The 15,421-nt window shown below is 41.8% G+C and overlaps 1 protein-coding gene across 1 annotated transcript in view; it reads right to left on the reverse strand.

Moving 5' to 3' along the window:
* DUSP22 (dual specificity phosphatase 22) overlaps positions 1-11,515 on the reverse strand; it is a 44,348-nt gene extending 32,833 nt beyond the window's left edge. The window contains exons 1-2 of the mRNA XM_034429068.2: positions 11,111-11,515; positions 559-592 (exon numbers count right to left, since the gene is read on the reverse strand). Coding sequence (XP_034284959.2) covers positions 559-592; positions 11,111-11,131 — 55 coding nt within the window. The 5' untranslated portion in view covers positions 11,132-11,515. The remainder of the gene's footprint in view (positions 1-558; positions 593-11,110) is intronic.
* Between the last annotated feature and the right edge of the window lie 3,906 nt (positions 11,516-15,421).

Here is a 15,421-nt window from a genome sequence, read left to right on the forward strand (position 1 = left end):
AGAAGTGAGTAGCTGCAATAACAATGGATCTATTTTGAAAAGGAAGTAAGGGCAGTAAGCGCTCTAGATAAGGGGGAGCAAATGGCATTTCCCTGGTCCAATTTTTCCTTCTCAAGAAGATCCACTGTACTGTATGCAGATCACAAAAGGTCTGAATTTTTAGCAAAATTAGACTTTTGCCTATAGAATAGATGTCTCCAAACTTGGCAACTTTTAAGACTTATGGACTTCAACTCCCAGAATTCCTCAGCCAACCATGCTGGCTGGGGAAATCTGGAAGATGAAGTCTAGAAGTCTTAAAGTTGCCAAGTTTGGAGAGTCCTGCTACAGAATATTAGCCCTTGAAGCCAAGATTGTTTTTAATTTTAATTTTTATATTTGTTATTTAAAACTCCTAGCAAAACCGATCAGAAGGGCACTCATGTATCTTTCAAATAAGTCAAACTGAGCCACTGTCCCTTGGGAGGAGTAAGCAAAACTTCTAAGGGGATAGAGTTGTAAACCCACCCACCACAATGCTGGGGACTTTGCAAAAACATCTAATAAAACTCATCTTACCTTTATAATTTCCAAGGAACAAACCAGGAAGTATCTGTGAGAGGAACAAAATAATATCAAATGTCAATCTTTTGTGGTAATATGGTATGACGCAGGTCAATTTGCATACAGAATGGAACACTATTCAGGCACAGTTAAGGTTTACATGCTATTTCTTGTCACATTTCCACACTGTCTTACACTTAAATGACATGTTTTATACCTTTCAATTACAATGTCCTATAATTTAAGAACAGCAAAAAAATAATTTTCCAAACATGGGTATACAACCTGATGCCCTCTAGATTGTAAAAGTTTGTAAAATGGGGCAAAACACATTTAACAAGTGTCTTGTTAGATGTTCTGCAGTCCAAAACATCTGAGAGTTAGAAGATTATCAATGGAAGAGAGTATTTGTAGCTCAGGGTTCAACAGTTAGGTTAATTGCTCTGCCTCTAAACTGACATATATTATTTCTAAATTAGTTTGCTTGTATATTTCTGGACTCTATACCAGTGGTGGGTTGCCCCCGGTTTGGACCAGTTCACAAGAACCGGTAGTAAAACTGGCGGGAGGCTCCGCCCACTGACCCGGACATCATCAGAAGTGATCTGTGCATGCGGGCACGATGCAAACCAGTAGTAAAGGTAAGTAGAACCCACCCCTGCTCTATACAGTATAAGAATTCTGAGAACAAGACAAGCAGAGGTGTCTGGGAGCTCCATTACCAGTTTTATTCTTGGTCTTATCCACCATAGCAATCATTTTGTGAAAAGACAAATTGCCTCATTGTTCATAACACACTCACAAAATTTTAAAGGAGCCCACTGACTTCAAAAGGTTGCAATCCACAACGTGAGTCAATAGAAGGGAGTTTCCAATTTTTCCAATATACAGGTAGTCCTTGACTTACAACCACAACTGAGCTCAAAAATTCCACTGCTAAGCAAGATAGTTAAGTGAGTTTTGCCCCATTTTACAACCTTTCTCGCCACAATTGTTAAGTGAATCACTGCCGTGATTAAGTTAGTAACAAAGTTGTTAAATGAATGTGGCTCTTCCCCCACTGACTGTTCTGCCCCAGCTACGGACTCCAAAGAACGCAGCACACACAAAGTCTGTACAAACCTTAGTTTACTAAATTAAATCAGTCTTTTTCAAACAAAGGCTGTTAATTAACTTTCTTAACAGCCTACAAGAATCCAAAGAATAAATAATCGTAATCTTACTATGATTGGCAGAAAGCCCAGAAGCAATTTGCAGGAAACTGATAAGAGAACTAAGATCAAGACGCGAAGGAGAGTGAACGAAGTTGTTCCCTGCAAATTGCCTGTCGTCATCCTTCCTTAAATAGGCTAAGGAAGTGGCCAATTAGCCCCAAGCCTTACTCTCGAGGAGACCTCCTCCTGAGGAGCCACTCCTGCCTTTTGGCAGCTCTACACGCCCGTGCATCGGGAAGAGGCTCCTCCTCTTCTTCCTCTTCACTTATGGGAGCTTCTGGAGGTTCTGAAGGCCCTGGCTGAATCCCCGCCTCTGGCACCACATCTTCTCTAGCCTCATTGTCTGACTCAAGTGCCAGCTGCACAGGCTGCTGGCGCAGCACCACACCAGCCTCCTCGCGTTGGAATCAGCTACTAGCTGCACAGGCAGCTGACAGGTCACAACACTGACTTAGCTTGCCGGAAACCAGCTGGGAAGATTACAAATGGTGACCACATGACCCTGGGACAGTGCAACACCATAAATATGCCACTTGCCAAGTGCCCAAATTCTGATCATGGGGATGCTGCAATGGTTGTTAAGTGTGAAAAATGTTCATAAGCCACTTCTTTCAGTTCCACTATAATGTCGAACGGTCACTGAAGGAATGGCTGTAACTCAAGGACTACTTATATCCGGGGTCTCCAACCTTGGCAACTTTAAGCCTTGTGGACTTCAACCCCCAGAATTCCTCCAAAGCTGGCTGAGGAATTCTGGGAGTTGAAGTCCACAAGTCTTAAAGTTGCCAAGGTTGGAGACCCCCGACTTATATCATCTGGAAGTCTAACATGCTGGATGCTGCTTAGAAAGATCACCCAAAATAACGTTGGAGGGTGTGCCCAAGGCACATTGAACTTATTTATTTATTGGACTTGTATGCCACCCATTTTGCCTAGAGGGTACCACGCTCTGGTTTCTGATTTTGAAATGTTGGCAGGTGTGGAAAAGCCTGAACGCAAAGGGAGACCAAGGATAAAAAAAAAAAAAACCCATCAGCTTTGCAGAGATTTTTCCTTCTTTAACCCAACATACCAAAAAGCCTACCAGCTTCCACAAAAACCACTGTCAAGATTTAGCTTGCCAGTCATGATCTTTCCTAGGTCGGCTCCTTTGACAATGGGAAAGGAGGAGGCAGGAAACTTGTTCATCATTTCAGGAATGCACCCCATACAGGATATCTGAGGTAGGACGTTTGCCGGGAATACTATGCCCTGTAGATTGTGATAAATCAGCAACATGTGGCAAATGCCTGTGTTAAAGCAGTAGGAGATTTTCTTTGGTTTTACATTTTTAACTGTTTTCTAAACTGCCAGCAGAATAGTTCCTAGGATTGTCAGCTATTCGGCTATTTAAAAATCTCTCTCTGAGGAAGTCAGCAAGCCTATAATAGCCTGTTTATTTACAAATAGAATTGAATTCTTTAGAATAGAATAGAATTCTTTATCAGCCAAGAGTGATTGGACACACAAGGAATAATAATATAGAGCTTTGATGGCGAACCTTTTCGGCACCAAGTGCCAAAAAGGGAGCACTTCACATGCACTCTCGTCGGGGCCGCAACCAGGAAGAGGAGTTTTCCAGGGGGCATGCACGCACCGGATAAGGTATTTCTGGTTTCTGGCGCGCGCATGCACACCAGACAGCAAGTCTTCCGGTTACTGCTGCGCATGCACACGCACCGATCATCTGGTCGGCACGCATGCTTACGACGGAAGACCAGCTCTTCCGGTTTCTGGCACTGCCACACACACAAAGGCCAGCTGATCATCATGTGCACATGTGCGCAAGAAACCCGGAAGAGGAACGGGCGCCACCGCACGTGCCAGGTGACATGGTTCCGCGTGCCACTTCAGGCACACATGCCAAAGGTTCACCATCACGGATATAGAGTCATTTAGCCAGGGATGAAATCCAGCAGGTTCTTGTAGGTTCTGAAGAACCAGCAGCAGAAATTTTGAGTAGTTCAGAGAATCGGCAAATACCACTTCTGGCTGGCACCACAGTGGGCTGGGAATGGAGATTTTGCAATATCCTTTCCCTGGAGTGGGGTGGAAATGAAGATTTTGCAGTATCTTTCCCCTGCCACGCCCACCAAGCCACACCCACAGAACCAGTAGTAAAAAAATTTGGATTTCACCACTGCCTTTAGCCCTCATGGCTGTCCTTTCTACTACCACAAAAACAGCTCTAAGGAAGACTGGTCCCATCATACTTTTACAATACAAAACACTGCTAAAATATTTAGGACACAATTTTTTTTAAAGGACCTTGTTACCAATCCTAAATTCCTTTACCGCATTCTTGCCATTCTTTCTTCTTGAGCATGGCTTACTTTGGGGGTCGCTGCCAGTGAAAACAGACGGTGTGGCTCCTCCGAGCTCCATTTTCGCTGGTAGAGTGCTAGCAAAACAAACTACTGGCAAAAGTGGATCCCTCCAGCCCCACCCAGGCCACCACAGGCGTCCCCGAAACGAGTGACATTAAGCTGGCCATGCCTACTCTGGACACACCCACTTGGACACACACATACACACACACCAGTCCTGCCCCCCCCCGAGGTCAAACACAACCCTGATGAGGCCCTCAATGAAATCTTTTTTTTTTTTTAATTTGATTTATATGCCGCCCTTCTCCGGAGACTCAGGGTGGCTTACAATGTGCTCAGCAATAGCCTTCATCCTTTTGTATATTTATACAAAGTCAGCTTATTGCCCCCACAAACTGGGTCCTCATTTCACCTACCTTAGAAAGGATGGAAGGCTGAGTCAACCTTGAGCCTTGGCAAGATTCGAACCCTGCAGTAATTGCAGGCATCTGGTCTTAATAAGCTTAATAACAGGGTGCCTTAAACCTCTGTACTACCAAGGCTCAGGAGTTTGACACCCCTGCTGTAGAATGTTGCAAAATACAGTACTAATTTCCCGTATCACTTTATTTGCAAAGAATGCATGACACAGAAATTCTTGGAAAATAAAAAACCATGAGTGGCTGCAGGTCAATGCTTGCTTGGATGTGTGCCCACCTACCCAGGTAATTTTTACGCAAATATAAAATGGGGGTATGAGAAAGCATCCTGGGCAATTGTGCAATGTACAGAAATCACATTTCAAACTTGGATTTACTCAGAAGTTTGAGACATTAAGTTCACTGAGAATAAGGCAAGGGGAACTAAAAGGATTATGTTATTATTTGAGATGTTCCTGCCATTGAAGAGCATTTTTGTTACACTAACCCCTTTTCCAACTCCTGGGTTTAAAACCTTGAAAGAGAAATGCTAACCCGAGACCTCTGCAACTTCCTTTCATGCAAGATGAATAGCAAAAACATTAACAAGAATTTTGTGTGTTTTCCATCATGAAAACAATGAAGAAGCTGTAAACTGCTCAGTTGTTTTCTTTTTTTCTTCTTCTTCAAAAGGAATGTGGGTGAGATTTTTTGCTGCTGCAGGACCCACAGCAGTTCAAGGTGGGACAACTGATTTCCCCTTATTCTCAAGTATTGCAGTTGAGCTTCAAAATGTTTTTGATGAGGGTTCAGGAAATGAAAATGATGATGGTATGGAAGAACCCTTATGTCTTTTAAGCACAATAATTTGAGTGGTATGTATGTACGTATTTCCTGCTTTTACATTACAATCGAAATGGGAAACATTTATAATGTGCTATCATACTTAATATAATTTAAAGCCTGTTCGTAAGTAAACACCGCCACTAGGAAAATTTAGAGAACAGAAGAGGATGATTTTGGCTGGAAGCTATGAATCACTTCTAAAGACAGCAAAATACAGATATGAAGATGCCCAGCTCAGAATGGCAAGAGGAAAAAAGAGAGTGATGAGTTAGTTTGAAAAGAAAGATGACACATGATTAAAATATCTAATAAATATTTGTATATAGGACAACTGGGAAATGACAGTAAATCAGTAATGTATCACATTTTGGTACATAGCATAAAACAGCCCCAAGTCTGATGCTTGCTTGGAAGCCCCATTTTCCTTGGTTTATGGAAGTTGCAGTGCAAAACCTGGCTATTGTTTTTTGTGCCAAGATTGCCCATGTAAACCAAAGGGAAGGCACCAAGCTGCCTTTGACTTTATATCATCTTAGTGGGCAAGATGAGCTATACCATCCTCTGGAATAAGCAGGAAGCAATCCAGCTGAGCCTGTGATGCCAAAGAGGCATCATCTAAAATAAGGCTAAGGGAAAAACAACCTGGAGACAAAAAGAGAGAGTGTGAAAGGAAGAATGTGAGTGAATGTCTCTCATTCCACTCTATGTAGGTTTCCAAGAGCGGACATGCTACCTAGGGTGGCATTACCGATTGGTCAGACCCAAGGCAGGAACAAACAATAGCCAGATGATCCAAGCACCAATTGTGGCAACAGCAGCTGTTTGCAAGCTCTGGAGGCTGTCCTGGTCAGTAACGGGAAGGAAGTAAGCCTCTCCGGCTTAAGAACAAAGGGAGTTTTGAAAATTGAAGTAATCCCACCAGCAGATTTCTCTTCTGCAAACCATATATAGCTTTGACCAAAAGATAGACTCAGTTGACCAACTAAGGCAATTTATGAAGGTCAAATCAGATCCAGGGGCATATAAATTTGTAGTTTAGCACCTGATTTTCATCAGACCTTTTCATGCTGTCTTGATGCCAAGCCAAGCTCTAGCTACTGTCATTGAACAAAAATATGTCCAAGCCCCCTCACTCAGCAAGGAACTTCCTTTTCTCATTCCAACTTGACCCTAACTACAATAGGGCAACTGTTAAAACCTAACCTTTGTTCTTGTGCCAAGACGGCCCATGTATTACAAAGGGAAGTATCAAAGTGCAAAGTGGAATGGGTTTGTTATGGTCACACCCACTTCCCCTATTGTGCCCCACTCACACCTTGCAATGAAGTCATCACAACAACTGAGCTTAAACACAGCTACTGTAAACAATAGACATTCAAGCTATTCCCTGTTTCCTCTCCAAATCTTATAGGCTCATCAAATTACAATTGCATGGACAAGTTGAAATTTAGAACAAAGAAGGGTTTCTTGAAAATCTCTTCACGCTAATCATCTGCAGGTATGTAGCTCAAACCTCATTTCTAAAAGTTGTGCATTTAATTCTGGAGGAGGAATTCACTTTCATCTTGCAGTCAAATCAGTTACATTATTTTAGTATTTCATCCATTTGTATGTGATAATCATGAAATTAATGGTGTGTGGGGGGGTTTTCACCTTCATAAGCCTGCACCACTAGCTATTACCAGTTCTATTATCAGTTCTATTGTACAAACATCAGGAATTTCATAAAATGAATAAAACTCTAATATAAGAGACATACCCAATTTTAAAGACAAAGGCCACTGTTAAATATGGTATCCTATTTTGCCTCTTGGTATAAAACCAATGACAAGGGTCAGTGTGGTATAATGGTTAAGGCAGTAGGCTAGAAATGGTGAGTTTTAATCTTGCTTTAGCCTTAGGAAGGAGGCAGTGGCAAACCACTTTTGAAAAACCTTGCCTAGAAAACTGGAATGGGAATGATCCAGGCAATCTCCAAAAAATGGACACAACTTAATGGAAAGACAATCGATCAATCAATGAAACTAATTGTAGGGAGGCAGGTAAAATCTAAAACAGCTGGTTTTCTTATCTTGAAGGTCCAGACAGGATAATTATGTTTACAAATTAGCTAATCCGTGATTACATGGTATAGAATTTTAAGAATTGATGGTACTTACACACAATGAATAATACATATAAGTAAACAAACAATGAATAATACATATAAGTAAACAATCTGGATTCATATAACAACCTGAACATTTAAGGTTATAGGAAACATGAAACACATGTTTTAATTGTGGAAACCTACAAATGCAGCCAATGCTTTTAAAAGCCTTAAAACAGACAAATCAGAAATGCTGTTTTCTTGGGAGGTAAGTAGTGCATCCTCTCTCAAAAAAAAATTGATGCATTGGCCCAAAAGATCAAGTTGATGGTTCTTCTCATCTTAGGAGTAATTCTGTTTTAATACACAGGACTGGGGGGAATGCCAACACATTGGAAGAGACTCAAGATTCAGAAGGAAACTTGACAGACTTAAGTGTTGGGCCCTATCCAATAAGATGCAGTTCAGTGGTGAGAAATGTAAGGTCCTGCACTTAGGCAGGAAAAACCAGGTGCATAGGTATAGAATAGGAGATGCCTAACTCAACAGTAGTAACTGTAAGAGGGATCTAGGTATTCTGGTGGGTCCCCATAAGTATGAGTCAGCAGTGTACGACAGCTGTCGAAAGAGCCAACACAATTTTAAACTGCATCAACAGAGGGGTAGCATCCAGATTATTGGACCTGATAGCAATAGCACTTAGATTTATATACTGCTTCACAGTGCTTTACAGCCATTTCTAAGTGGTTTACAGAGTCAGCATATTGCCCCCAACAATCTGGGTCCTCATTTTACCGACCTCAGAAGGATGGAAGGCTGAGTCAACCTTGAGCCTGGTGAGAATCGAACTCCTGGAGTGAGCAGTGAATTAGCCTGCAATACTGCATTCTAACCACTGCACCACCACGGCTCTGATAATACTGTTTTATACTGCACTGATGAGATTACTACCCTTGGAATACTGCATCCAGTTCTGGTCACCATGATTCAGAAATGATGCTAAGGCCCTAAAAAGAGTGCAGAAAAGATAAGCGGACTATATTGTATGATGAACGGCTAAGGTATGTTTAGCCTAATGAAGAGAAGGCCAAGGGGAGACATGATAACACTTCAAGTCTTCCAACACTTGAAAGGCTGTCATAGGGCACTGATTTATTCTCCATAGCACCTGAAGACAGGACAAGAAGCAATGGGTGGAAGCTTGTCAGAGGGAAATTCAACCTTGAAATAAGGAGGAATTTCCTGACAGCTTGCGTCCCAGAATTATGGGTGCTCCATCTCTGGAGGTTTTCAAGATTGGACAATCATTTGTCTGGGGTGGAATAAGGACTCCTGCTTTGGACAGGGGGCTAGACTAGAAGACCTCCAAGGTTCCTTCCAGCCCAATGATTCTACGACTCATCAGCAAATGGACACAGCATTTCCGTCTCACAACCTTCTTGAAAAAATCTTGATGTGGCTCAGGCTAATTATCCGGTGATTAACTAAAGAACTGAATATAGTAACACAAACCCTGACAAGGCCTCTTTAAAACAATTTGTAAATGTCAATTGGTATATGCTACCCGATTTGGGGAGGTTGACTTAAAGCAATCTTCTCCAAGTAGGGGACCTCCAAATATATAGAACAGAAATTCCTACTAACCTCAGCATCACAACCACTTTGACTAAAAATGATGGAAATTACCTCTTCTTGGGGATAGATTTCATACCTTGTGGAAACCCAAGTTAGGAATTTCAAATGTATCATTTCTGTTAATTTTGACTTTATTCATTCAATTGATTCAATTTCAGCATGCTATTTTTGATTGTTTTATAACTCAAGCATTTTAAGGACCACCTTCAACTTCCTTCAGGTACTCCTGCCATTCTAAACTTATGACCTTTTACCCCAATTTACGACCTTCCTTGTCACAATTGTTAAGCGAATCACTCCAGTTGGTAAATTAGCATCACGGTTGTTAAGTTAATCTGGCTTCCCCATTGACTTTGCTCGTCAGAAGGTCACAAAATGTCATCACATGACCCCAGGACATTACAACCATCCTAAATATGAGTCAAGCATCTGAATTTTGGTTAGGTGACCATAGGGATGCTGCAATGGTTGTTAAGTGTGAAAAACGGTCATAAGTCTCTTTTTTCAGTGCGGTTGTTAACTTTGAATAGTCATTAAATGAAACATTGCAAATCGAGGACTACCTGTATGTGCAGAAGTACTGTCACAAAATCAGCTTCAATTCAAGTTATTTTGCTATTACGAACGGGGAGCTCACGTGCCGATATGATGTATAGGTAGTTTTCGACTTACAACCACAACCGAGCCCAACCTTGGTGGGAAAAGAGCCTTGGTGGCGCAGCAGACTAAAGTGCTGTTAAGTAGCACCAGCTGCCTGCAATTACTGCAAGTTCAAATCTCACCAGGCTCAAGGTTGATTCAGCCTTCCATCCTTCCGAGGTAGGTAAAACGAGGACCCGGTTTGTGGGGGCAATAAGCTGACTTTGTATAAAAAAGAACACTGCTTGGGGGGGGGAAAGCCCTACTAAGCAGGTATATACAAAAGTATAAAGGCTATTGCTTAATGCATTATTGTAAGCCGCCCTGAGTCTCCGGAGAAGGGCGGCATATAAATCGAACCAATAAATAAATAAATAAATAAACCTTTCTGCTGTTAAGTGAAACATTTGTTAAGTGAGTTTTTCCCCCATTTTATGACTTTTCTTGCCACGGTTCTTAAGCGAATCCCTGAAATTGTGCTTCTAGAGCTGAAGAAGCTTCTTGGATGAGAAGAGAAACCTCTTCAAAGAAAAAAAAAGAACCAGTTGCCTCTTGAAAAAAAAGCACCTTTGTCCTGGCAAAAGCTCCTGAGTTATGCGAGGGATTTAAAGCACCCAGGAGGCCTCGCCCAGCTGCTGACTGAACCCAGCTGCAAGATCTTCGACGATCTCAAGCATTTCCGGCTTTCTAATGCAAATGACAATACTCAACGGGGGAAAAGGGAGCCGAGCTTTAACTTTGAAAAAAGGCAGATCTCGAGGCTGCCGAATAAAGCTTGCGCGTCGGGGCAGCTTTAATTGGGGTGTGTGTGTGTGTGTTTTGTCTTCTATTTTTAGGACAACTATTTCTCCTCTCCCCCAACCAAGCTATTCTAACAGAGGCGGTTCAAACGCGTGCTTTCCAACTTTACAGATCCACCGATCTCCGTGGATGGATGAATCGGCTCCGTTGGAGTCACTTTTGAGCAACCCGTTAGGACGGGGCGTGAATTAAACAGCGAGCCAAACCCACCGAAACTCGGCGCAACCCACTTCCGAATAGATTAAAGGGCGTCGGATCTGGTTGCACGTGTGGATTCACGCAGAGAGGCGGACACGCGTCCTATATTTCCCCAAACACCCCACCTCCCCCCCAGGCTTTGCAGAGAAACGCTAACCGTAATTTGTTGGGTCCTTTTACAAAGCATCCAGGATGTTCTTCAAAGTGTTAACTCAAAACGTATCCCTATTGTACCGATCAAAGCAAGGATCCGAAAAGTAGGGGGGGGCGGAGAGGGGGGGGAAGGATGTGGGAGGGTTCTTTTTCTGTGGGTCCCCCTAAACCCTCGCATGCGAGCACAACCCCGAAGGTTAAAAAAAAAAAAAAATAAGCAGAGTTTACCTTATTCATCCCATTCCCCATGGCTTTAAAACGATCTGAAACTTTAGCACCAGAGACTGGAAGCAAATCTATTGAATAGGAAGCTGCAAAGAATAATAGGGGGGGGAAAAATACTAGGGCGGGGAAACAACGGTATTTACTCTGTATGATTGAGCAATCGAATAGAGAAGCGATTATATTGTTAGCTATTTTTCACCGCAGCAGCTCTAAAAAAAATAATAATAAAAAAATCTCCCGTCCATCAGAATTAACCGGGACTTTCCTCTTTAAAGTGTTTTTTTTTTTTATAAGCGGAAACCGCCCCTAGATTTCTCTGGATAAAAACCCAGATGAACTAGTTACAAGTTTATACTGCCAGGAATTACGTCTCGGTCAGTCCGACCTTTCTGATTTTACCACTCCCACGTGTGATTAAAGTCCCGGCGCCGTGAAAACTGCCCCAAATAACAGCGCGAACATTTCTGGGATTCGTAGTTTTATACCTAATCGGTGGCTGGCTTAAAGTGGGAGAAAGAAACTACCACTCCCGGCATGCCCAGCGACAAACCTTGGCTCCACCTTCCTGAGCACGTACACAAAGTGTGGGGAGCTCCGCCCACTTTCATTCCTGGAAGGATGAGTAAGCGCCGGCGGCTTCTTTTGCTAACAAACTGTGGAGGCGGCGGGGCGTGTTTGGTTTCTGGGCAATGGCAGCCGTCTAGTTAACGCCGTGCATTTTTCTATATATAATTTATCGCTGCTTATGCAAATATATATTTTGTGCGAAAACAGCCCTAGTTAAACGAGCCTTTTCCAGTAAATGGCTATCTGCAGTGTTGTTTTTCTAGAAGCCTATTTCTGGAAGCGTATTTCCATTTTGATGTTCCAGTTATAGCAGCTGTATCTATTATCTTCCAACGGAATTGGGGGGAAAATAATTTTCCTATTGTTTTCCTTTTGGTGGTGTTGAAATATTTGTACTTTATCTCTATAGAGATTATATAATATATCTCTACAGAGGTGTGTATGTGTGTGTACATACTAGGAGGCAGATGGAGGTGCTCTGTGCTGATACCCACACTCTTAAACTTCTCCCACTGCAGTTCTGATGGTCCTCGTTTAGTGACTACATTCGGAACTGGTCACTTGGTCATTGAGCAAAGTGGTCACAAAAGTGAAACTGCAGCTGTGTTTATGATCTTACTTCAGCTTTCCTTTTATGGGAAGCCCCCCCCCCCCAAGAATGAAATATTTTGGGGGATATTAAAAGAAGCAGAATATTATATTTCCCCAAATGGAAAAAACATGCTCTTAAAGATCAAAAGCAGACTCAGTCTTTCTTATTAACCCCAGCATATATTTTGTGCCCATTAAGAAAGACTGGGCCTGCCTACTGTCAAAACAAAAGGCCTTCACCTCCAGGGATGGGATTAAAATTTACATTCTCCTCCACCCAAATTCTAAGAACAGGACATGACCCTTTATGACATAACAGGGTTAACCCACTACCATTTAGCAAAAGACACACAGCTCACTACATTGCAGAGTCTCCTAAGGGCATTTCAGACATTGCACAACCCCCAGCACCATTTCAGAAACTAAAAATCCTTGGCATTCACCAAGCTAATTTGTCAGCTATCCCAGAAATTGCATGCTGTGTTTGTGTGTATGTTGTTGGTTCTGCTCATCAATAAACACCACCTTTCTTAAGCAGCCTCCATTTTATTTCCTGCTTGGAACTGGACCTGGGTTTTTCTTCCAACACTTTATTTTATGACCCTGTGGAAGTTGTAAACGTAGGCATGGTTGCAAAGTTAAGTCTTCATTATCATTGTAACTCTGAAAAATTACTAAGGCAATTGCTAAAAGGGGTCTTCCTGTGCTATACAGCCATCTAGGTTGTATTTCATATTCCATATCCCTTTAATCTATTATGTATTATACTACTGCTTTAATTGTAATAACTTTGAGATTCTTTGATGTTGGAAGCAGTGTATAAATATATTAGAAATGTATAAATATAAAAAAAACTTACTCCATTTCACTGACTTTCTAATATTATTTTGGGTTCTGATGGCACAATTAAATAGTGATGAAGTGATTTAGGCCCAAAAGAAAATAATAAACCACAAGCATGTTGCACACACAACAAGTAGGGTATCCAAAGTCAAATTGGCTTTAGAAAACTATCATTTTCCTGAAAGGCCATGAGGACTGGATATTGCCATGCTCTTTCCTCAGTGCAGCTTTCAAATCTTTTCCCACCTGTGTTTTCACTTGTTTTGCTAACTGCAGTGCTATAAAAGCCTCTCTCCTCCTCTCCTGTGATAGGGAATATCAATGCTGTCTGAAAAAAAATAAATCTCCGGGATGCCTGGCTGATTGATGGTACCATTTACAAGATATGATAATGATGTCAGATGTGACATGATAGCAGTGTTCCAGTATTTGAAGGGCTGACACAAAGAAGAGGGGGTCAACTTATTTTCCATAGCAGCAGAAGGCAAAACAAGAAACAATGGATGGAAACTATTCGAGGAAAGAAGCAACCTGGAATTCAGGAAAAACTTCCTAACAGTGAGAACAATTAATTAGTGGAGCAGCTTGCCTTCAGACATTGTGGGTGCTTCATCACTGGAAGAAAAGACTGGACAGCCAGTCTAAAATGGTATAGGGTTTCCTGCTTGAACAGGGGATTGGAAAGGACTCCAACTCTATCATATAGAGATACCTATAAAGCAAAAATTAGAATATTTTGGACATGTGATGTGACACCCAGAAAAATACGGCATCCTTCACTTAATCCTCCAGGGAAAGATTGAAGGCAAATGAGGTCCAGGCAGAAGAAAGAACATCATGGCTTCAAAACCTAAGGGACTGGTTTGGACAAAACTCAGCAGCACTTTTTCATACGGCTGTTGACAAAAATAGGATTCCCAACATGATTGCCAACTTCCGATGACAGGTATGGCACAAGAAGAAGAAGGAAGATACCTATAGGGGAAGGCATGGCACTCAAAATCTTTTCAAGCAACAAAGGAATGCAGAGGGTAGGTGCAATATTTGACCTCTTGTCTAGCTTAATTTAAAATTTGAGCTAATGCCTAGCTGACTATGGAGAAGGAGAACAGTTTAACCTGCACTTTGAACTGTGGGAGTTGAAGTTTAACACATCATCAGTAGGTTGAGCTACAACAATGCGAACGACATCAGAAGTTCTTATTTATTTGTGTTGCTTAAAAAAAACCCCTCTTCTGAATATATTCTTGATGTCTGTTCAGCAATACTTTATTAACATTCATGAGGAAATCACCATAACTATAATGTTTTGTGGGTTGACAGCTGGCTATACATATATGTCTCGAGAGAAGATACTATGTGAAGCTGGAGAAGGTGTCGCATGTGAGATGGGTGATGATAAAGGATAAAAACTGTAATAGGGGGAAAATGGGACAGGCCTCATATAAGCAGGAAGCTTTAATTCACAAAAAAGGCAGCCTATTGCCTACCCCTTCATCATACTTTTTTCCCCCAACTTTGGCAACTTTTAAGAAGTGTGGACTTCCCCATGCTGGTTTAAGAATTCTGGAAGTTGAAGTCCAGGTAACTTAAAGTTGCCAAGGTTGAGAAATACTGTTTTGTCATATTCTTTCCAGAAGACTTGCAGATTTTATTACATGGTTCTGTAGTTTTACTGTTGTTGTGAATGCTCAAAATTATGCTCTGAGATGCGCAGTGATCAGAGGTGGGTTTCATCAGGTTCTGACCAGTTATGGAGAACCTGTAGTGGAAATTTTGAGTAGTTCAGAGAACCGGCAGTAAAAATTCTGACTGGCTCTGCCCCCATCTATTCTCTGCCTCCTGAGTCCCAGCTGATCGGGAGGAAATGGGGATTTTGCAGTAACCTTCCCCTGGAGTGGGGTGGGAATGGAGATTTTACAGTATACTTCTCCTGGAGTGGGGTGGGAATGGAGATACAGTATTTTTCCCCTGCCACGCCCACCAAACCACGCCCACCAAGCCATGCCCACAGAACCGGTAGTAAACAAATTTGAAACCTACCACTGGCAGTGATATACATCTTTTAAATTGGAATATAAAGTCAAAAATGATCCCAGAAAAATGCAACAGCAAAGTACTTTTGTACAATTGACAAAAACAAAAAAACAAAAAACAGACTACCCAGCATGGACATCTCCAGGTGTCAAGCTTGAACTGAGGGAGCCTCAGTAATTCCTTATAAAGCCATGTAAATATGAGTACAGTTAGTCCTTGAATTATGACTACAGTTGAATCCAAAATTTCTGTTGGAAAGCAAGACAGTTGGATCAG

The sequence above is a fragment of the Pantherophis guttatus genome, chromosome 3 (assembly GCF_059756535.1).
Source record: "Pantherophis guttatus breed Tessera chromosome 3, ASM5975653v1, whole genome shotgun sequence".
NCBI lineage: Eukaryota > Metazoa > Chordata > Lepidosauria > Squamata > Colubridae > Pantherophis > Pantherophis guttatus.